The sequence below is a fragment of the Astatotilapia calliptera genome, chromosome 10 (genome assembly GCF_964374335.1).
Source record: "Astatotilapia calliptera chromosome 10, fAstCal68.1, whole genome shotgun sequence".
Classification (NCBI taxonomy): Eukaryota; Metazoa; Chordata; class Actinopteri; order Cichliformes; family Cichlidae; genus Astatotilapia; species Astatotilapia calliptera.
In genome coordinates, this window is record NC_137431.1 from 1,086,877 (window position 1) to 1,111,334 (window position 24,458).

Here is a 24,458-nt window from a genome sequence, read left to right on the forward strand (position 1 = left end):
GGGTCCCTGCCTTAAAGTGTGCGACCAGCAGACTTACCATTGCATATGCCAACATGCCCGCTGGTGTGGCTGCAGGGAAAGCCACAGCAGATGGTGCCTGCAGTAAGACACAAAGAGATGATCATTTCTCTATAACAAGGACATCAGCTAGCAGTGAAGTCCTTGTCCAGCTCACACAGTCGCTCTGTCACTTCATACTGACCCGTCTCACATACGTTACTGATGAAGTTGCCAAATATTTAAGGTAATTTAGGAATATTAGCTTACAAATCCATGCTGGAGCCTGAAGCACATAAAGCAGGACACAGCTGAGCTCAGTGCATCAACTCACCAGGCTGAGCTGCTATGTTTATTCTATTGAACAGCATGTTACGCTTTATTCTCAGAAACTAAAATGTTGTTGATTTTCTGTGTCACCACAAACATCACATCTTACAAATTTCACTGAAATATGATGAAGATGTTTTCAGGTGTGAGCATTTAAACATCCCAGACATTTCCCCTGGATTACCAGTGTAGTGATGGACATGTTTAGTAATTACTACTGTTTTGTGACAACTTTTACGTTTGAGTTTTAAGATATATTTCAATAAAATTTAACCTCCTAAGACCTGAACTCTTCCACAGCAGCATTTTTAATATCTCTGTGATATTTGGGCTGATTGGGACCTGATGAATCTAAAAACAAAGAACTACCCGATTTTTTTTTTTACCTAATTTTTGTTCTAAGAAAAATCAGAGCCACATCTGAGGATATTCATTTAAAATTTCGATAGAACAGTAGCAGTATAATGTCCTCGTAAGTGGATATCAGGCTCTTGTAGAGCAAGATCGAGTATTTTGGTCTAAATAACCCAAAATGTGGTGTCCACATATGTGGACGCAGGTCCTAGGAGGTTAAAGTTAAAAATATACATTTAAGTTAATTATAGCTTATAATTAGGCTCTGGTGCTATGGACGTTTCAGTGTTTTTGTTTTGAGGTATGAACAGTGTCTGTAGGACAAACACTGAGACTAGTTAGGGGAGGCAAAAGAAGAAAAACTAGAATTTGTACTTCCAGGAGAAATTGCAGTGGGATTGTTGCTCCCAGCGAACTCGGGACTGCAGCTTCTACATGAGTAGCTTGTTTGTGTGGAGTGGAAACAGGTCATAGTGGCAGAGTAAGAGAAATACATCTTACTTTGCTGGCGTCCATCGATTGGTTGAACAGTTCGTGACGAGCTAAATCATGAATGAACAGGTTTCATTGATTTGATTCATGTGTGCCGCTGTCGTGCTGTAACGGTAAATAGGCTGGGTGGGTCTCTAACAGTATTGTGTTCATATCTTACAAACATTAGCAACGCTAATCTTTAAATCACTTTCTCCTGCTTCTTTTCATGTAACTCCAACTACAGCGTGCAACAGTATTTTCATACATTTCTTTTAATAGCTTCTTTTTAAGTCAAGATTCCCAGAAACGTTCTGTATTTGGGTAAAAAAATGTTTGTTTTTCGTTGTATGTCACACGCAGGGACCACTTTGATCCCTCCTGTTGAAACTGGACGGATTAAAGATCAGCCCACACTTCACAACACGTCTGCACCTGTGACGGAGGACCCTGTGACAGAGGACGCTCTGACTGTGAGCCATCAGGCTGGAGGTGGAGTGCAGGGAGAGTACATCGTGCAGTTTGGGAATTACAGGATCATCTTTCCCGTGTCTTCTGCAGAACGATGTCATTTCTTCTCATAAAGCACCTTTCTACTCTACTCCAGCACTCGGAGCACTTTCTACACCCTATGTGTGTTTATAGTGGTTTATATCCAACATTCACACTCAGATTAACATACCAGGATCACGTCAGAGGCGAGTGTCTTGCCCAAGGATACTTCGGCATGCAGATGTCTGTGAGGGTTCTCAGTCATCGTAGTCTAAGGAGCTCAGAAAGAAAAGCGTCTGGACTTCTTTAAGTGGCTTGAAGATGTTTCATCCAAGAAGCTTCTTCAGTTCTAGGGTCAAATGGTGGACAGTCCCCCTCGAGAGGGACAATGGACCCCCTATTGATCCTCCACCTAATCACATGAGCCGAGGTGTGAAAGCGGGTGTGGGTCCCAATCAGCCAAGGTTTCAGGTGAGCTCATTGTGAAACCTGGCCCCACCCTATCATGTGATTTCCTGAGGTCAGATGGCCCAGGATGTGAGTGGGCGTTAAGGCGTCTGGGGAGGATCTCAAAACTGGATTATAGATGGCAGACAGTTGGTGTGGTAAGCCCCGCCCTCTGTTCAAAGATGGTCGCTCACAGTGGACATACAGCGGGGCAAAAAAGTATTTAGTCAGCCACCGATTGTGCAAGTTCCCCCACTTAAAATGATGACAGAGGTCAGTAATTTGCACCAGAGGTACACTTCAACTGTGAGAGACAGAATGTGAAAAAAAAATCCATGAATTCACATGGTAGGATTTGTAAAGAATTTATTGGTAAATCAGGGTGGAAAATAAGTATTTGGTCACCTCAAACAAGGAAAATCTCTGGCTCTCACAGACCTGTAACGTCTTCTGTAAGAAGCTTTTCTGTCCCCCACTCGTTACCTGTATGAATGGCACCTGTTTGAACTCATCATCTGTATAAAAGACACCTGTCCACAGCCTCAAACAGTCAGACTCCAAACTCCGCCATGGCCAAGACCAAAGAGCTTTCGAAGGACACCAGGAAAAGTATTGTAGACCTGCACCAGACTGGGAAGAGTGAATCTACAATAGGCAAGCAGCTTGGTGTGAAAAAATCAACTGTGGGAGCAATCATCAGAAAATGGAAGACATACAAGACCACTGATAATCTCCCTCGATCTGGGGCTCCACGCAAGATCTCATCCCGTGGGGTCAAAATGATCATGAGAACGGTGAGCAAAGATCCCAGAACCACACGGGGGGACCTGGTGAATGACCTGCAGAGAGCTGGGACCAAAGTAACAAAGGTCACCATCAGTAACACACTACAACGGCAGGGAATCAAATCCCGCAGTGCCAGACGTGTTCCGCTGCTGAAGCCAGTGCATGTCCAGGCCCGTCTGAAGTTTGCCAGAGAGCACATGGATGATACAGCAGAGGATTGGGAGAATGTCATGTGGTCAGATGAAACCAAAGTAGAACTTTTTGGTATAAACTCAACTCGTCGTGTTTGGAGGAAGAAGAATACTGAGTTGCATCCCAAGAACACCATACCTACTGTGAAGCATGGGGGTGGAAACATCATGCTATGGGGCTGTTTTTCTGCCAAGGGGACAGGACGACTGATCCGTGTTAAGGACAGAATGAATGGGGCCATGTATCGTGAGATTTTGAGCCAAAACCTCCTTCCATCAGTGAGAACTTTGAAGATGAAACGAGGCTGGGTCTTCCAACATGACAATGATCCAAAACACACCGCCCGGGCAACAAAGGAGTGGCTCCGTAAGAAGCATTTGAAAGTCCTGGAGTGGCCTAGCCAGTCTCCAGACCTCAACCCCATAGAAAATCTGTGGCGGGAGTTGAAAGTCCGTGTTGCTCGGCGACAGCCCCAAAACATCACTGCTCTCGAGAAGATCTGCATGGAGGAATGGGCCAAAATACCAGCTACTGTGTGTGCAAACCTGGTAAAGACCTATAGTAAACGTTTGACCTCTGTTATTGCCAACAAAGGTTATGTTACAAAGTATTGAGTTGTATTTTTGTTATTGACCAAATACTTATTTTCCACCCTGATTTACGAATAAATTCTTTACAAATCCTACCATGTGGATTCATGGATTTTTTTTTTCACATTCTGTCTCTCACAGTTGAAGTGTACCTCTGGTGCAAATTACTGACCTCTGTCATCATTTTAGGTGGGGGAACTTGCACAATCGGTGGCTGACTAAATACTTTTTTGCCCCACTGTAGATGCTTCTTTCACTCCTCTTTCAAACCATCTGTCTTTTCTGTCCAACATGTGAACACTGGTGTCCTCGAAAGAGTGACCTTTGACCTTTAGATGCAGCTGTACAGCTGAGTCTTGTCCCGTGGAGGTGGCTCTTCTGTGTTGTGTGTTTATGAAGTGGCAGTTTGGTCTCTCCAGTGTAGAGGTCTGAGCACTCCTCGCTGCACTGTACAGCTACACTATGTTGTTAAGTTTGTGTTTGGGATGAACCAGTGTGTGTCGGTGTGTCTCTGTGAGTGTGTCAGTGTGAGTCTGAGTCTGAGTGTGTGTGTAAATGGTAAATGGCCTGTATTTATATAGCGCTTTACTAGTCCCTAAGGACCCCAAAGCGCTTTACATATCCAGTCATCCACCCATTCACACACACATTCACACACTGGTGATGGCAGCTACATGTAGCCACAGCCACCCTGGGGCGCACTGACAGAGGCGAGGCTGCCGGACACTGGCGCCACCGGGCCCTCTGACCACCACCAGTAGGCAACGGGTGAAGTGTCTTGCCCAAGGACACAACGACCGAGACTGTCCGAGCCGGGGCTCGAACCGGCAACCTTCCGATTACAAGGCGAACTCCCAACTCTTGAGCCACAATCGCCCCAGTGTGTCAGTGTGTGTGAGACCATCACAATTTGATGAACAGCTAAATAGATTTTATTTGCCAACGATGTCACAACAACGAGCCTCCTGCTCAGTCAGCACTCAGTTTATTGGCTCCTTTCTTCCTGACATCAGTTGGTAAATACCAAGTTGTTACCCTCCAGCACATCCACCCATTTCCTTTCTTATGGCTCATTTCTACTGTAACCTCTTTAATGGCCTGTATTTATATAGCGCTTTACTGGTCCCATAGGACCCCAAAGCGCTTTACACTTCCAGTCATCCACCCATTCACACACTTTATAACAAATATGTGTGATGCTGGTTGAGCAGGAACAGCAGCCTCACCATGGTTGCAGGGTTCCAGGTGGTGGAAGGAGCTGTGTTGGGCAGCCAGTTGGTTCCACCAGTCAGCTTCTTCTCATCCGACTGATTCCAGTGAAGATCACTATAGAGATAAAGGAAACGCTCGTCAGGTTTATAGTGCATTACCAGGGAAGTTAAGTTCAACACGACTGAAGCGCACTTACTTCTTTGCTCTGCCGTTCCCAATTCCTAGATCTGAAGAAAGCAGAAGTCAAATAATGAATGTATAGCATGAAACCATTTTATTCATCTATTTGGTTTTTAAATCGTTTTTATGGGGAAAAAGCTGATGTTATAGTCTTCAAACCTTTACAATGACATACTTTAACTTTAAAAAGGGGGAAAGTACAGCCAAAAGGAAATGTAAGGAGTGAAAGTAGCAAAGACCTGGCTGCCTCAGATTTGACCCAGAGCTAAAGTTATCTGTGGTGTGCTACTTTTACAGCTGTGGTCTAAACTGACATCTTTTTAGGTATACTTCTGCTGCTACTATGGCTGCTGCCAATAACAACAGTGACACAAAAACTCTGTCAAAGTAAAAGCATTTGTTTTTCCTCACTAACAATTTGACAAGTTCAGAAAACATCCAGAGACAAACGTGTCCAACGATGAAAATTCAGACTTCTGGAAAAGTCTCAGGAGCTGAGTTAAGATCAGCTGAGACTGTAAATGTGAGCTTGAGCTGGGAACAGTGCGGAAGAACAAGTAGAGGAAACATAGCTAAAGCTATCTACAATGTATGTACGAGGCATTTTTATTCATCCAGCATGAGTCACAATGGTAGGACAACTCATATTAGAAAAAACATTTTTCACTCTTTATCTGGGTTGGATACATTGATCTTGTACAGCAATGTGTGTAATTTAACTATATCCTGAATTCTTGGGGGAAAACAAGCAGACGTAAAAGGAGAAAAACTTACTGCCAACAAGATTAGCGAGTGACGAATCCAGATCATCACATACCAGCTTGGGGTGGGGCTGCTGGCTGTTTAAAGTCATGCGCTGATGTGGTGAGGATGCCACTGTAGGTTTTAGGATGCCACCTAAAACATCTTAATCAAATTGGGGCAGGACAAAGGGAAAGGAAGGTAAGGGAGGGGTGACAGGTTGGGGGGCCAAGAACAGGTAACGAGGACATAGTAAAGACACGAGGTGTACATACGCACACAAACAGAAAGAGAGAGGGCGCTGAGTCAGGATGAGGCAAGAAGCAGGGACCTTAAAAAAATGATGAAGACAGTGAGAATAATGTGTGTTGGTCCAACTCACCCAGACATGCAAAGCCCAGGACGGGTGTTTGACCCAGGACGGGGGAAAAGGAAGGATGGGGGTGATGGTGGAGGTTGTGAGATTGTGAGCACAACGAGGGTGAAAATGATTCAATGCATGTACAAACATTATTCTGACAAGTTAATGATGATAAACTGGTATAGCTGAGGCTTAGTGTAAAGTAGTTATTAACCTCAATCAAATGTCTGTCGCAGTGGCACACAGTGTTCAATACTGGGACCAGTGCTTCTCATTAGTTACAATAATGACACTGCACCACTGGTTAAAACGTAAATGTTGCTTTTCATTTTTGATATAAAACAGACAGCACACACGCTAAAGGTAAACATGTTTACGACAGCAGCACATGACACAAAAGTACACATTTGTGTCATGTGTCATATTTTTACCAAGTCCTGTCTGTGAAGTTGTCTTACTCTATTGTAATGAGCACAGTGAGCTCATTTCATGGTTAAAAATGTGATTCGCCCATTAAAGAAACCTGAAACTGATGTCGTGTTTAAACTGACACTGATCTAAAAAAAATATTTCCACCAAAAACTTGATCACTTACTGATTCTACAACATTACCCACTACTGAGATTTTAGGACAATCTTAATTTCAAAGATCAGTTTCATTTTCCACAGAATACCCAGCGGGTAAGATAAGTACTGCAGACATCACCTAGATAAATATATTTCTAAAGGCACTATTGACATGAAATGCTCACCAGATGTTGGTAACAACCCGAAAGCTTCAAGACACATCCTGTAAAGAAGCTCGTCAAAGTATTGCTCAGGTGTGGTTTTCCACAAAAACAGGCTTCAAATCCTGACGTTCCTATGAACTCCGAACTTTAGTTCTTCCCATAGAATTTGAATTGGATTTAGATCAGGTGATTGGCTAAGCCATTCTAGTAGCGAAGTGCTCTAATAGGGTGATATGGTACTACAAGGTCATTAAGATAAGATGGGGCCTGATTATTTAAGACCTTGTATGTGACGAGCAGGATTTTGAATTCTGGATTTAACAGGAAGCCAAAACAGGAGAAATCTGCTCTCTTTCTAGTCCCTGTCAGGACTCTTGCTGCAGCATTTTGGATTAGCTGAAGGCTTTTCAGGGAGTTTTTAGGACTTCCTGATAATAATGAATTACAGTCGTCCAGCCTGGAAGTAATAAATGCATGAACTAGTTTTTCAGCGTCACTCTGAGACAGGATATTTCTAACTTTAGAGATGTTGCACAAATGGAAGAAAGTTGTAAAAAAGTTGAAAATTGTATTTATTTGTATGGTTTGCTATCTTAATTTATTTAACTATGCATTTATCTGGAATCTTTTAGGATTAACACTTCAATTATCGTTATTACTATTACTAATATTAATAATAATAATAATAATAATAATAATAATAATAATAATAATAATATTATTTTAATGACTGCCATACGTTCATTTTATGTTGGTGTTGATACTGTTGAAAAAACAAATAAACATACGTTTTAAAAAAAGAAAAGAAAAAAAAAGAAAGAAAGTTAGCGGCCATCCAGGTCTTTATGTCTTTAAGACATTCCTGCAGTTTAACTCATTGGTGTGTGTTATCTGGCTTCATGGACAGATAGAGCTGGGTGTCATCTGCATAGCAGTGTAAATGTATGCTATGTCTTCTAATGATGCTGCCTAAGGGAAGCATGTATAATGTAAACAGAATTGGTCCTAGCACTGAACCCTGTGGAACTCCATAATTAACCTCAGTGTGTGAAGAGGACTCTCCATTTACATGCACAAACTGGAGTCTATTAGATAGATATGATACAAACCACTGCAGCACAGTACCTGTAATACCTACAGCATGTTCTAATCGCTCTAATAGGATATTATGGTCGACAGTATCGAACGCTGCACTAAGGTCTAGCAGGACAAGCACAGAGATGAGTCCACTGTCAGAGGCCATAAGAAGATCATTTGTAACCTTCACTAAAGCTGTTTCTGTGCTGTGATGAGCTCTGAAACCTGACTGAAACTCTTCAAATAAACCTCTGCAGATGATCTGTTAGCTGTTTGACAACTACTCTTTCAAGGATGTTTGATATGAAAGGAAGGTTGGAGATTGGCCTATAATTAGCTAAGACTGCTGGGTCTAGAGATGCTTTTTGAGTAAAGGTTTAACTACAGCCAGCTTGAAGGCCTGTGGTACATAGCCGATCATTAGAGATAGGTTGATCATATTTAAGATGGAAGAATTAATTAATGGCAGGACTTCTTTGAGCAGTTTTGTAGGAATGGGGTCTAAAAGACACGTTGATGGTTTGGAGGAAGTAATTATTGAAGTTAACTCAGAAAGATCAATTAGAGAAAAAGAGTCTAACTTAACATCAATGGTACTAAGAGTAACTGTAGATAATATTACATCTGTGGGATGATTACTGGTAAGTTTTTCTCTAATGGTTGGTCTAATGGGGGGAATTGCCTCAAACATTTGACCCACAGCATGAATTTAATTTGCATGAATGTAATTTCTTTATTGCTGCTTAGCAATGATGATGACTCTGAAAATGGAGCCAAAAAGAAAGCATTGACAACTGATAAGAAAATCAATAAGGAATCAAGTCGATAATGGACTTGGAATGGCTAAATTCTTATCATTTCCCAAAGAGTTTAATTTTGGTCTCATCTGACAAGATACTCTCCCAGTATTTCACAGACTTGTCTAAATGTTGTTCAGAAGACTTTAAATGCTTTCACATTTAAACGCATTTCAACATATTTTTTCTTCAGCGATGGAGTCTTGTTTGGTAAATGTGCATTTAGGCCACGGTGGTTGCGTACTTATTGTTGTCGTTGAAACAACTGTACCTGCTGATTCCAGGTAGTTCTGCAGCTCTTCACAACTGGGCCTTGGCTCTTGAACAACTGATAATTCTCTGTCTGAAATCCTGGTCGTGGCCGGTTTATGGTGAAATTATGTTCTTTCCACACTGGATCCTTCAGTAGTTCCTCTGTAACCAATGCTATGACTGTATTTTGTAACAATAAGGTTGCAAAGATCTTGAGAGCTCCCTGGTTTCCCCATCGAGGGGTATTCCATGTGTGACACCATGGTACAAAGAGACCTTTTTATACACCATCAGTTGGGACTGAGCAGCTGATGTAAATTTGCACTAAGTGGCAGGATTGTTTTCTAATTACTGATGGAGTTCCTCCATTTCTTTGTATCATTTCTCTTGATCTGTGTAGGTTCTCGGTCAGGTCATGTTATAATACAGAAGAGCCACCATGACAAGACTCAGCGGTACATCTGCACCATCTTTACGATACGATGCTCTTAGGGTGAGGCAAGGTCTCACAATGGTTTCAGCAGAAACCGATGCTAATAATGACTCACACCTTGGGTCTACGTGTCTATATGATGTTGCACATGATCAACAGTGGGTCAATAACTGTCTCGTTTCCCGATTCCCACTCTCTGCACCACGTGATTTAAAAACTGAAGAAGCTTCTTGGATGAGAGGGGAAACGTTTTCAAGAATCCTAAAATAGCCCAGTTGCATTTTTCCGAAGCTCCTTAGTAAGTTCTCGTTATTACCCATAAGCTCATTTTTGGACAGCTATGGTTTGATTTGTTTGCATGTGTGGATTGGTTGGGTTGTTGTGACATCTAGTGAAAATTTCATGTCACTAGCAGCTTTAAAAATATCATATCTTAGAAAACTGGTGAGGTATTGAATACTTATTTATCCGCTGTATAAGACAAAGAAAATCTAAGTATTGCTGTGGTTGACTAGTACATCAACTACGTCATCGATCTATCTTCCTAATGTCTGCCACTAAATTTAGATGGCAGTTGTATCAATACAAAACTTACCTGTGGAATCCAAGTTGTTGGCATTAGTGTTGTTGCCAAACACTGAGTCAAATTCTGCATTGATGCCTCGCAGGTTCGGAGCTGGGGAGGCTGTAAACGCTGCTGAGGAAAAACACTAAATTCTATCAGAATTCAAACATTAATGATGAGTCCCAACGGGTGACGATCAACATATACATGCACAACTGTCTGCTGCATTTCACACTGACAGTTCAAAAGTACTAATACATTAATGTACATGTGCATGAACCATATGTTAATATCACGTTTGGGCTCACAGCGGATTCTCACCCTGCTCTGTCACATGTGCTCTGAATCCGTTTTTCCACACTTCATTATACTTGCTGTTACTGTGCTATTTATAGTATTTCACTGGAGTGGATCTGCTTGTCATCACAGGCCAGATTAAAGCCCCAAAGCAGAGCCCAGGGCAGGAGGAGGAGTCTAGTTCCATCTCATATTACTTTAATCACAACGCACTGAAATGTTAGTGTAGAGTTTTTGTCCAGTAGTCCAAAATCACAGTTGTAACACTTTGAACAGGCTGAGCTTACCTGTGAATAGACCAGCTACAGCAGGCTCAGAGTGGAACAGAGCAGTGGTGTTGGAAGGGCACGGCCCACAGAAAGAGTCTGACTCCCAGCAGCAACAGCACACATGCAATAAGAGAAGATGATGAAGATATGAGACCAGGAAAAATACATCAATGAAAGAACAGTGAGAGCACCAAGCAGCTGCAGGAGTGGAACAAGCCGCTCCAGGCATCTCCTACAACCCCGGGCCGGTACCGGTCCATGAGTCGTTTGGTACCAGGCCGTGCGAGTTGAGGCTCGGGTGTGAAATTCATGGTTTTTAGTTTATAGTTTGACCTCTAAAAATAAATAAGATCATCATAAATAACTTATAAAAGGAGTAGGAATATGCATCACAGTAAGCCCCAAGCAGCTTTCTAGTAATAATGTAGTTCCCAATACCACTAATTGACTCTGTAATACTTGTTTCACAGGTGGTATCCTGTCACGGTACCACAGTGGACTTCATTCAGATCCTGAGATCCTGTTCTTTCACAGTCTGGATGCTTACGCACTTTATTAACCTGTGGCCATGGAAGTGAACACATGAATGAATATATCTGGATGGGTGCTTCTGGTAACGTAGGGTAGCCCTGTTAGTCCATGGCGTAACGCTGCCTCTTCCCTATGGTAGCTGGGATAGGCTCCCCTGCAATCCTGATAAGGATAAGCCAAAGAGGATGGCTGGATAAATATACTGTAGCCGTCTCTCGCACAGGCAACAGGCAGTTACCTCACAGACACACAGGACAACAAATTACAAACACAAGGGTAGTAAAAGCAATTTTATATAAATTATTGCCGTTTAGGGAACTCCAGTCATGTTCTTGTGAGCTGTGCGACTCGCTATGACAGACAAATGCATCTCAAAACATCTGAAAAGAAATACAACTTTAAAACATTGTTTCTTCTTAGTCCTGAGTTGTAATAATCTTGCACGTGTCCACTAATGTTACCATCTATTCCATTTACAATCATCAGGAAACCAACAGTGTGCTCCACATCCCCCTCGCTGCGTTTCACTTCAGCAGCGGTGGTAATGTCGACATGTTCATCTGGACGCAGCGTTTTCAGCGGGAGAAACGGAAACATGCTGTGATTGCAGCCATTCCCCAACTCTGTGTGAATGGTACTCATGGCCATTGATCAGTGGTTGTTGAATTTTTATAATTATGATGAAGGTGGCCTCCCAGCCCATGGCTCCTTCGGTGGTGCTGGTTTCAGTCAGTATGTAAATGTCCTGCTTATAAGGTTGGAAACCTGCAGTCAGCTGAGACTGAAGAAGTCGTTTCTCCCACTGAAAATGTCCGGATGAACAGAATCAACTTCTGGGGATTTACTTAGCTGGATGATTGAGCATCAGGACGATGTGACCCATATAATTACCTTATGGATTAATAAAATATTCTGACATTTCTCAAACGTCTATAAATCACAGACGAACTCTCTCAGCTTGTACTCAGTTCCTCTCGTCTAAATTCATGGTCAAAGGTAAATATGAAAACTGTACTTATAGAGTTTTTGTATTCAAACTGAGCACTCAAAGCACATTTTACTGCAGAGCCCTTTTAAACCACTGAAACTCAAACATTCATTCAATGTTTGAAAGTATTTTTCTAACAATCACTCTGATGTATACGTCAGGCACGTACAGATGTGTACACCACTGTACGTCCTGAGCCACACCAGTGGTGATGTTTAGAATATCAGTACAGGATAGTTGGACAGTGTGTGCTTATTATCTATTATTGTGCGATCTAATGTACAATATAAAGCGCATTGAGGCGACTTTTGTTGTGATTTGGCGCTATATAAATAAAATTGAATTGAATTGAACTGAATTGGGCTGTAGCTCAGGTGGCAGAGCGGATCAGCCACTTACCAGAAGGTCGGTGGTTCGATCCCAGGCTGCTCCAGTCTGCATGCCAAATATCCTTGGGCAAGATACTAACCCCATGTTGCTCTCGATGCATCCATCGGAGTGTGAATGTGTATGAATGTTAGATACTCAGCACTTAAGCTTAGAAGTGCTTGTGTGAATGGGTGTGATTGGGTGAATGAATTAGCTGTATAAAGCGCTTTGAGTGCCCGGACAGAGTAGAAAAGCGCTATATAAGAACCAGTCTGTTTACCATTTACCAATTGAATTATAACTGTGTGACATGTGTCTTAATGTGGTAACTGTGTAGGCTGAAGTGTTTCCAAGCAGAAAGGTGTCCTCACCTCCCCATATGTTGGTGGCGGTGGAGAGAGGCTGCTGGAAGGTCGGCTGGAGGTCCAGCAGGTCACTGGCTGCGCTGAAGGTGCTGGAAAGAACGAGCAGGAAAACCAATCAATGAAATAAATAAAAACAATCATCCACTTCCTGAGGAAAAAGTTACATTTTCTGTTAAAACTGAGGTGTTTTTGTTTTTCATCTTAACAGTAACTGGGTTTTACTGTGTGTGTGTGTGTGTGTGTGTGTGTGTGTGTGTGTGTGTGTGTGTGTTTATTGCCATATGCACAAGTGGTTACGCAGGGCAATGAAATTCTTACTTTGCAACTCTTCACACAGCTAAATAAACAACCATCTAAAATAAGAATAAACTGAACTCTGAGCAAAGAAAATAATAAAGTAAAACAGCAGCTGTTTTACTTTATTATTAAAGTAGCTGATGTAGCTGATGTGTGGGTGTAGTCAGAATTTGAAGTGCAAGTCCTGTCACGGGGTAATATATACAGGATATGCAATATTAAAATTGTTTCTATTGTATGAAGTTGTAAGAGTTAGTGTCTCTGCCCGGGTTAGGGCCCGCCCTCCATCAACCTTCCTGAACAGGATCCAGTAACCATCACAGAGCGGACATCTAACAAACGGTCTCCAGCAGGAAGAGCTGGAGAACGCCGAGCCCTGATAAGATTCACACCTATTGGCTAAAGACGCTAACGGTACGCTACAAATGTCTGGCAGCTGCTGTGGGACGAGGATGGCTAGCTGAAGGCTGGACAGTCCTGTCCCTAAGGATCCCCAGAAGGGGCTGGTCCCATCAAACTACCTGACAATAATCCTCCTCAGTACCACATCAAAGCTGCTGTCACGCATCACGCTGGTTAAGATAAACAGGCACATGGATCAATACATGAGTGAGGCACTGAAAGGAATGGGCAGGAATCCCAGAGGGGCAAAACATCAGCTTCTGAGAGACAGAAGACCAGACTGACCAACGAGTCCATCGCCTGGACGAACTACAACAAAGCCAGGGAAGGATGGCCAACACAGATGGCGCCCATGTTCTAATCATGTCTCCCTATTTCCAAAGCATGCTGGGACCCGGTGAGCAGAGAGGAGAAAACAAGCTGAGCGAGCTGAGGCACAGAAAGCATCAAACATTCAGTCAAGCACTAAGAATCAGCCACAAACCCATCTGTGGATTTATTATTACAGTCGCACCCAACTACCCGGCACATGACGACAGACCTGTCAGGGGAGGCCCAGGTGGCAGCGTTCACTTTTAACATCCTGATCCTAGATCAGCTGAGGCTTTTACTGAAGGAACACCGCCACTGGTTCCAGGGAGGTTGGATGGGGTTGGAGGGTCAGCCCTTCACATGTGTCACAGGGCTTCATGATGCAGCAGCCAAGTGGCTGCAGCCCGGCCCCATGAATGGAGAAACCAGGGAATTGAACCTAGCCTTCCTGGAGCAATTCGTGGAACGGGAATGGCGGAGTGGGTCCGCTGCAGCCAGCTGAAGAACCTTGACATCAACATCAAGCTGGCCACGGGACACCTGTCAGCGCAGCCAGGGGTCCTGCTAGAGCGGCAGTCAGCCGGTCAAAGCCCTGAGGAGGTGGCCCCGTTACGTGTCCCAGACTCAACCAGCTCCAGCAGAGAACCAACTAACCAGTCTCTCTGCAAGTCCCAGAGGCCATGGACATTGCACCCCGCTCACTGGGAGCTGCATGAGCTTTGAGGCAGGAGTGGTGGAAGTGTGGGCGGACACTACTGCAGAGAATGCCCACGTACAGAGGTAGAGCAGGTGATCCACATCGCCAGCACTTCATCACCCTCCCATGGTCCAGGAGAGATACACAGTCTTCCAGTAAGGAGCCATGGGGTTATGGATCCCTCGCCACCAGTAGAAATTAAATATGGGGCTAAAAGTACAGACTTAAGGCTGCAGTTAGAGACAGAAACAGATTAGAGCAAGGTTCAGTTGGTCAGTGGGGCCTTGTGTAGGGTTGTGCTCACGACCATTAGGAACGTGCATCGTCTGTGCTGAGCTCAGCAGTGACGGCAGGTTGTCCGATACTGACTCTGTGTCTCCATTGTGATGACCAAGAGCGGATGTTGCTGCAAAAGCATTTTGCAGATTTGTTCTTTCCCCTGCCTGGTTGCACCACACTGACCATAAGAGACAAACAGTTCAGATGCTGTGCTGGGGATGAGGACAACAGAAGAGTCGCACAGTGCGTGGTGTCGCCCCATAGTTCCTGTGGTGAAGAAAGATGTGTCTTCACAGTGTGGACTAGCTCAACGTGAGGGAGGTGTCACAGTATGGCAGTCGAAGAGCTCTTGGAGGGTTAGGTGCTGCTTGATTTTTTCACGATGCTGGAAGAAACCAAGGGCTACCGGCAGATTCCCTTGTCTTCCAAGTCCAAGGAAAGAAATTCTTCTCCACACCGTGTGGACTGTAGCAATTCGTCATTCGTTTGGCTTATTTGGAGCCCTTGCCACTTTCCAGTGCCTCATGGACCAATCCGAAAGCTGCATATGCCACCACCTATCTGGATGAAGCTATTATCCATAGTGATACTTGGATGAAGACTATGAATAGCCGCAGTCCTGGAGTCCTTGTGGCAGGTGGGCTTCATGGCCAACCTGAGCAAGTGTGGGGCTGGATGGAGAGAGTTACAATATCTGGGGTCCTACGTGGGAGGCAGGTGTGCCCTCAGATTGAGAAAGAAGTGACTCGAATCCATCGAATTCTGCCACCCTCCCAAGTCCAAAAAAAACCAAAGGAGGTGGGCGGTTCTTGGGGTCGGTTGGCTTTCAGTACCTGTTTGTAATGAACTTCCCCCCTCTGCCCAGCCCCTGCCTGGGATTAAGGCCTTAGGGGATCACCCCCTCAGGGGATCACCCCCTCAGGGGATCACCCCCTCATGGTGTGTGATTGTATGAAATTAAGTTATTTTGTGCTGTTTGTTTTATTTTCCTGGTTATAAAAGTAGGAGACACAGGTTATGTCCTCACCTGCTGGTCGAGTTGGTGGTTGAGAAGGGGTCAAGAACAGGGGCGGAGTCTATGGTCCCATCCAGAGAGATGGGGGAGGAGTCTGTGGTCGCTGTAGTGGGGGTCTTTTGGCGCTCTTTCAGACGCTGTTCCTGAAATAATTATGTGAGTGTTAGCAACGTAAGCTAATCTGGATCCAAACACAATTTGTCTTTGCAGGGTTTCTTTTGAAGAATGTGAGAGAAGCAGCCCAGGAGAGCCAAACTACTTATAACCTATAATAGGCCTCGCAAATATGCATATATGTCATCCCTATAAACGACATCCGATGACGAAATGGGAACAAAACAATTTAAACATTTTTTTGATGATGAAGCAATAATGATCTTTCTTTTTTAAAACAGCACAAGTAAAATTTGGTGTTTGTTACACCCAATAAGACTTTGTTGTGTGTAAGTCCAAAGTATTTTTTAATTAAGTCATAAGGAACCAGAAACACGAACAAAACAAAAACAAACAAAATATCATTTTTTGTGCACTTGTTGAAACGCTGCCCAATGGAAACCTGCAACCATCGCGCCTGCAGAATGAACTTCCTAACATTACAAAATCAAATATTTAATTTGTCAGTTTCATTTGAGATCATTTCTTTTGCCACACACATAATATTTGCTTTGCTAATTGTTTTTGTACATCTACCTACTGTTACCCTAACTATAGCAGCCGCAGCAGGTAAACCTTTACAGCTGTGGTGCGTCGTGATACAGTCACAGAGATTCAAACATTTCAAAAGGCAAAAACGCCCCATCACAAACACCACCAGGACTGAATGACTAATAATAAGACAATAATTTCCATAATTTCCTCAGCGGGTAATGAGGTACTACTACTGGTATACTACCAGACTCCCAGTACAGGCAAAGCTACCAAACTGGGTCGCTGCTACAGACGAACCCAAAGCAAATTTCTCCCAACGTCTGAACTACACAACACAGAATGTCAGCTCTACACAACATGCTTACAGATGCTGCTTCTCTGGCCTCACGTGCATCAAGGAGAAGAGAATCTAAGACGTGAGGCTGAAACGTACTTTCAGGGCTTTGAGGCGAGCCTGCTCTTCCTCCAGGGCAGCCTGCTTTTCTCTCTCGTCCACTTTGGAGAAAGACATGCCGGTGTTGGCCAGGGAAGAGACCGCACTGGAGAGGGTGCTAGCTCTTAATCACGGGACAAACAGAAGAAGATCAAGAATTATTTCAAGATACAAGTGTCTTACAACCTGACTAGCATGCATAATGCTTTTTGATCTCAGTCAGTGCAGAGCCATCAAATCGCTGAAGCAAACACTGGGCTAGCAGGGACCAGGAAACAGACCTACCTGCTGGCTGCTGTTGAATCTTTGACTTTCTTTCCCTCTAAAGACGCCAAGTGCTGCTCCAGGGCATCCAGCAGACTGCTTGGGGCCTAACATGAATGTCATGACACATATTCAATTTCAAATGCTGAAGAAAACCTGACAGGATCTTGTGTAGAGGAAAAAAAGCATGAAAACAAGCCGAGTAATTGCCAAGAGTCAAAATACAGCTTTGAATACAGAGATGGAGAGAGAAAAGCCAGATACTTACACACACTGTAAACTGAAGAAAGAGAAACAGAAGAAAGGAGAAATACAGAAAATAAAGGTGGCCAAGATATTAGGAACACATGTGGAGCAAAGCATACTGGGATTTAATGTAGGTGCAGAAAGAAAACGAAACCTGCAAATAAAGCTACTTTTAAACATAAGTCGCTGGTCTGATATCCAATAAGACAGCCTGGATTCACACCGTTAGTTTCTGCATGACATGCATTCATGAGTGGGTGTGAGCCTGTCTGTAAGTGCAGCACTAGGACTGGGCGATAGACTGAGTTTCTAAAAAATATCAATATAATAATAATAATTATAATAATAATGGATTGCATTTATATAGAGCTTTACAATGCCACTATTCATTCACTCTCACATTCACACACTGGTGGAGGCAGCTACGGTTGTAGCCACAGCTGCCCTGGGGCAGACTGACATATCGCGCCATCGGCCCCTCTGGCCAGCACCAGTAGGCGGTAGGTGAAGTGTCTTGCCCAAGAACACAACGGACAGAGAGAGCTGGGGATCGAACCGGCAACCTTCCGGTTACAAGATGAGCTTGCCACCCCCCTGAACCACAGGGGGTATACTTTTATACGAGATATAAGACATGACAATATTATTTATATCCACATCGTTTATGTTGTGTTGTAATTATACTTGTGGAGCCGCTCTCTCATCCACGTTTGCCTCCCCCCCATCGCTTCACCTGCAGGCGGCGACAGGATGGACACGGTAGCTATTGAAGCTGGTTGGTCGAATATTTGGAGATGGTTTGGATTCAAAGTTTCAGCAGCAGAATAAAGTGTCCTGACAAAAGGTTCGAGCACTGCTCATCTTTTCCACCATTTACACCAGCGCCACAAAGTGCGTGCTGTATCTCAGAGCGCAAAGTCCTGCCAGCCTCCTGCACCTGAAACAAACGGCGTTATAAAACTCACACACTCGTGGATTATGGGAGGGAGAGTGACATTACTAAAGCAGTGACCATCGCTGAAGACATGGTCTCCATCTCAACTGTGGAACAGCTGCTGAAACACCAGTTACCCAGTCAGAGATACTTTGAGAGTTGCTGCCAAAAATGTTTACTCAAGTTACCGAGAAGCTCGCTGCCCGGCTCAACAAAGTGTCTCACTTCACACTGATGACATGTGGTCCATGTGAGCCATACATGGAAGACTGGACTGAAACCTGCCTGTCTCCAGGCCACAGCGGGCAGCACACAGCTGAAGCCCTGCAGGATGCTCTCACAACCTGGCTTAAACGAGGCTAATGTCGTCGAGGCGGTACAGCTCAACAACAGGCTTCAACTGGACACTGCTGAGTGCAATACTGAATCAGCTGATTTGAAATAAGAAAGAAATATGATATCAAATATCAAATGACAATAAAACTGTAGTGAGAACACGCCAACGACCGTACGTCTTCCTGATTTTGTGCCAGACTAATCTGTCAACAGCATCAGGCTTCAAGGTTACAACGTTGCCACCGACACTGAAAATCCTTTCACAAGGCTGAAAAACACCATCACTGTATTTTATTCAAGAAGAATTATTATTTAATAAAGACCAATAATTTGTATCCGAGTCATTTTTCAAGTGCATCTGCAGCTGTACATGAGTGTGCATGTGACATCTCGCACACGTAGCTTTGACTAAGAACTCTGTTTTTCCTTTATGGGTAGAAAACATGTAAAGATATATATTGCATATAGACATTCGATATATGATTTTTGGTCCACATCGCCCAGCCCTATGCAACACATGCAACAGCTGCGCACAGCAGTGGGTGTTAAAGCTTGTTAGCACTGAAGCTTCAGCGAGTTAGCAGCTGTGAAAGGACAATAACAGCCACATTTAATAACATGCCCACTGCTGCATCACTGTACGAAAGTACAATCATTCACAATCATGCTGCTGCGACTGTAAACTTCTGTGACTGCACTCGTATAATGCAGCGAGTTTTCTTGAAAATGTGCCGCTCATGTATGTTAGCCTGTAACTTCTGTCTAACAGCAGCACAGCGTAGCTTTGGCTGCTTCTTGCACCTGATGGTTTTCAGAGTTTTCTCATCATTTTATGTGATTGTTCATTAATCTTCAGAACATTATCTGCGTCATCTCGTGACATCACCATTTAACATTGGAGTGAAATTTCACCTTCATATATGAAACACCTGTGACAGATTATACTGGATTTCCACATATGTTTGCAAGTTTTAGTGAATTGCTCCAACTACTTTCAATTTTGGTGGCTCCACAGTTACATGTGCTTTATTAATTTCTCCACCTTTTACTCAGGAAAAAGCTGTAATAAAAAGCGCAGCGCTGAGTCCTGTTATCTGCTGCACTAAATGACTGTGTTTGTGTGAAGGCTCACCTGAGACAGGTCTGGGATGTCTCCTCGATCAATTCCAACTTGCTGAAGGCAAACAAACCGAAACGTATTGAAAATCAGACAGAAACAAGAGCCAGCTGATCTCAGTGATCACACGCTCCTTTGCAGTCCCTGACAGGCTAAAGACTTACCTCTGCAACTTTGAGGAACTCGGAGATTCTTGTCATTCGTGTAAGGAACTTCTTGTAGAGGTCCAGTCCTTCTTTGCATTGAACTTTTTTCATGTCAAAGTATTTCTCTGTTAATCACACACAAAAAAGAAATTCACTTTATTTTCAGGTAAAGTTTTTCTGCAGGATATTTCTGAGGTGTGATCGTCGAGGATCAGGATTTGGTCCACAAAAATCAAAAAACACACCCTATTAACCGTCCCTGCAAAGTCTTATAATAGCAACAACAACAGTAATAACTTTCTACATTCTTCTACATGCTGAATGATTTCTATTGCATTCTGTCTGCAACAGAAATCAAATCTTCTCCCATGTCTGCTGCAGATGTTCCATAAACGTGGACCTTGTAGCTGCTTTGCTTTCACTCTTCTGTCCAGTTCATCCCAAACCAGCTCGATGGGGTTTGAGTCTGGAGACTGTGCTGGACACTCCGTGTTTCCAAGCTTGGCACAGTTGGACTGTTTGTGTGATTATCCTGCTGTAGGATGAACCTCTGACTGAGCAGAGGCTCCTGCATGGAGCTGCAGAGGCTCCTGCATGGAGCTGCAGAGGCTCCTGCATGGAGCTGCAGAGGCTCCTGCATGGAGCTGCAGAGGCTCCTGCATGGAGCTGCAGAGGCTCCTGCATGGAGCTGCAGAGGCTCCTGCATGGAGCTGCAGAGGCTCCTGCATGGAGCTGCAGAGGCTCCTGCATGGAGCTGCAGAGGCTCCTGCATGGAGCTGCAGAGGCTCCTGCATGGAGCTGCAGAGTGCTGTGGAGCTGTTCTGGTTCAGGGAGCCTCTCAGACTGTACGAGTCACAGACCCTGGATCAGCAAACAGCCCCAGACCGTCACACTTCCTCCTCCATGTTTGACAGTCGATGCCACACACTGTGGATCCATCCTTCCACCTACTCCACAGCAAAGATCCTGCATGATGAACCGAAGATTTCAAATGTTGATCCATCAGTCCATGAAACCTTCTTCCAGTCTTCAGCAGTCCAATGTTTCATGGCCCAGACGAGCCTCTGTCTTATTCTGACGTCTGGCTTTCTTGCTGCAGCTCGTCCTCTTAAACTTGCAGCTCGAAGTTTCTCCTCACAGCTGAAACTGAGACTTTCTCACTACGACCACTATGAAGCTGCTTGAAGCTGATGTCCTGTGAGCCGCCATCACACAGCTGTTAACTCCCAGGAACGTGTGTCTGAGTCAGTCGTGTCGTTGGGTCTGCAGACCTCTTCCTGTCACAGTTTGAAGGAAGCTGGACTCACTGACGCCTTGACTTTCTTTGCAGTTTCTCTGTAGGACAGACCTACATTTATAAGTGTTACGATGGTCTGTCTTCTACTGTTAATCGCCTTTTTGGAACAGCTGTAGGACTTAGCAGCACCAGCTTTCACGGCTGGATCAACCTCCACTGTTGCAGAGCAGCTTTAAATTGTTAACCTGTTTTTGTTCCCTGAAAAAGGCCATTTTCTGAAATGTGCATTATTTTTCAGTTTTGGGTAACCTTACCTTTTTTTAAACCTCTGGGAGGTCCCCACTTACCTTTTTACCATTTCGAGCTGTTCATTGGATTTGAACAACTTGAACAGAAATAAATAACTGGAAAAACTGGGTTGTTCTAATCTATTGACCAGTAGAGTATCTGGAACCATTACTTCCAGTCAACAGCTACCAAATACGAATTCAACACTAGAAACTCGTCCAGATGTTTTATCTCCCTAATCTGTCATACAATACAATAACAAGGATACCATTAAACCTCCTTCAACTGCCCAATTACTTTTGCGCCTCTTAAAATAAGGTATTATATGTAAAAACGGCTGTAATTCCTAAACATTCATCATAAAACTTTGTTAATTAAAGCTGTGTATAAATGTCTAAACTCAGGTGGAGAGCCTCATCTAGTAAAAGGTCCTGTAAAGGTAAAATAAAAGGATGACATGGCTGACAAAAAACAACCTGTCCTTACCCAGGAGGTTGATTATGCTCTCGTTGTAGGCCGCAAACAGCCGGATTGCATCTTTAAACAGAAGCATGAAGGCTGCATTGATCACACCGTTCGTCAGCTCATTGGCGTTGACCTAAAAGGGAGGTGCCGGTGTTAAAACATCGTGTTTAACCGTCTCGATGCATGCTCAATCATCCAGGTGAGTAAATCCCCAAAGAGTGAGTCTCTTCATTTCAACGTAGCCTTACTGCTTCAGTCTCGAAGGAGTCACTTGGATGAGTGACGAAACGTCCAGGTAAACAGAATCAACCTCACCTGCACTTATTTTATAATTGTGGCAAAACAAACTGATTCTCATCTTTCATGAACCATTTGAATTTTCTGTAAAAATGGTTGAGGAGTAATGATAATGTGTGGCGCATGTGGTAAGATCGAGGCAGTGCTGCTTTTTCAGACAGCAGTACTTTGTGCTGCCCAGTAAAGTTCGTCTTCTCTTCTTTCAAAACCATTTTTGCCTTAATTTGGTCTAAAACGGTAACAAAGTTAAAGCCATGTAAAGAGCGCTTATAAAACACGCCGGGCTAACAAACAAACAAGAAAAGTAAGTAGTTATAGTTACTTTTACTGTGTTAAGTAACTATGTTAGTAACTGAGTTACAATATTATACAGTAACTAAATTCTAGAAAAAGTAACTACTGCGTTACTTTAAAAAATGTTCAACCCTCTGTGGTCGAGGGTGTTTTTGACTACTTGTCATTTCACCTTTAAAAACGATTTATCCTGCCTTGTTTTGTTTGGTGCCGTTCTTTTCAGCACAACCTCACACGTCTGAATTTACAGTTATTTTTTCATTTGACATACTGTATCAGCACAGCTGATCTGAAACCAGACACAAAATATAAAATCCGAGTAGTTATGTTTTTACTGTAACAACCACAAACATGTTTAAAAATCATTCTCTTAACTTGAAATGCAAATATAAACCTATGCACAGGTTTTACAAACAACAAAGTTATATGCAGCTATTTACCTAAAATGCAGCCAAGCTGTTATTTTATAACCACTGAAACTATTTACAGAACAATCAGCTGTTCTGCATCAAATAAGATGCCACACAATCTATTTGTGCCCCTCCCAAAAATAATTTCTGTCCACTGTAAGATAAAAAAGCAGATCACAGGCTGATACCTGCAGGCCTGACAGCAGCAGGTGTGTCGCTGCTCCTGTTTCCACCTGCAGACAGCGTTTACACTGTTTGGTGGCTTTTTGGCAGCAGCTGTGACCTTCAGCAGTCGCCTCATTGTTCTGACACACACAACAACAATATCCACTACACTACACACTAAATGTCACAAATCTCTCTCTCTCTCACCGCCGTCACTCTTAAAACTTCGCCCTCTTCCCAAACAACCAAATGCCATTTTTTGATTGGTGGACATGGTATATTTTCCACAAACAGGAAAGGGGGGTTTTGGGGGGTTTTGTTTTTGCTCACAAGCAGAGAGGTCATTCGAGCGCGTCCCACAGTAAACTCCAGTGTTCGATTATTCAGGAGAAAACATGGCGTATATATTATTTTATTATAACTCTGGTTTTTCGGGGCCGATCAACACAATTTAAAAACTGGTATAAAGTCGAAACTTTTAACACAGAAATCGATACTCTGGGTCGTCTTGGGTCGACATCAGCATCTTGTCGCTATGTCATCTTAAACTGGTCATGTGATTGATTTACTACGACTGTTTTGTTCTTCCTCAGCCAATCAGCAGCACTCGTGCGACTGTTTCGCAATAAGCTGATGACAGCGCCAACCGTCTGTGTGTGGAAACGCAGTAACATGTCCGCACCACGTTTTCGTGTCGGTAACAGTAACAGCGTTGTTCGATTACTGGTTACTGAAACGTTTACGCTGTTATTCCCATCACTGTAAGTTACTTGTGCTGAGACGTCTGACGATGCCGAGCACTCACATTGAAATCAAGCAACACATCCATCTGAGTCTGAATGACAGAAACGGTTTTAAGGAGTTTCTCTGTGTTCATGGTCCTCATGACTCCATCAGGCCTGTGAAAGCAAAGAGAAAGCATCATTATTTTAACGTATTTTAATTTTACTGTCACCCATGGTAATAATCGTTTCTTTGCTGTGGGTTAGAGCTCTGGATAATTAATGTTCATTTAAGTCTTTTTGTGTGGCTCGTCTGCCAAGTTGGCACTTTTGAAATGAACATCATTAGCCAGCAGATACGTCTCTACTATCTAAAGGATGTCAAGACTGCAAACGTCACAATAGAAATATTAATGAAGAATTAATGAAGTTATATGTAATTTAATTTAGAGTCCGACACTGAGACGTGCAGCTGTCCTACGGAGTGAAGTAAAATTATGACTACAGCTGCATTTGATGAAAACTAACCAGTAAAATTAGGCCCAATATGACAAATTATGAAATAAAATAAGAAAGATAATCAAATTCACAAAAAGATGCTAACGCTGCTATTTGGAAATATCTTGC

At 43.3% G+C, this 24,458-nt stretch overlaps 1 protein-coding gene across 10 annotated transcripts in view; it reads right to left on the bottom strand.

Moving 5' to 3' along the window:
* Positions 1-24,458, bottom strand: part of LOC113030574 (phosphatidylinositol-binding clathrin assembly protein-like) — a 35,954-nt gene that overhangs the window by 2,710 nt on the left and 8,786 nt on the right. For 2 of the 10 annotated variants that reach the window (XM_026182147.2, XM_080307412.1), the window contains exons 6-19: positions 23,915-24,008; positions 21,965-22,076; positions 19,972-20,078; positions 19,823-19,864; positions 17,196-17,281; positions 16,911-17,034; positions 15,842-15,972; positions 12,834-12,916; positions 10,593-10,670; positions 10,039-10,140; positions 5,826-5,957; positions 5,068-5,098; positions 4,886-4,985; positions 38-97 (exon numbers count right to left, since the gene is read on the bottom strand). In XM_026182147.2, coding sequence (XP_026037932.1) covers positions 38-97; positions 4,886-4,985; positions 5,068-5,098; positions 5,826-5,957; positions 10,039-10,140; positions 10,593-10,670; positions 12,834-12,916; positions 15,842-15,972; positions 16,911-17,034; positions 17,196-17,281; positions 19,823-19,864; positions 19,972-20,078; positions 21,965-22,076; positions 23,915-24,008 — 1,282 coding nt within the window. Of the gene's footprint in view, positions 1-37; positions 98-4,885; positions 4,986-5,067; positions 5,099-5,825; positions 6,124-10,038; positions 10,161-10,592; positions 10,671-12,833; positions 12,917-15,841; positions 15,973-16,910; positions 17,035-17,195; positions 17,282-19,822; positions 19,865-19,971; positions 20,079-21,964; positions 22,077-23,914; positions 24,009-24,458 lie in introns of those variants that run through there. The other 8 variants (XM_026182151.2, XM_080307414.1, XM_080307413.1 and 5 more) reach the window with 8 other exon arrangements.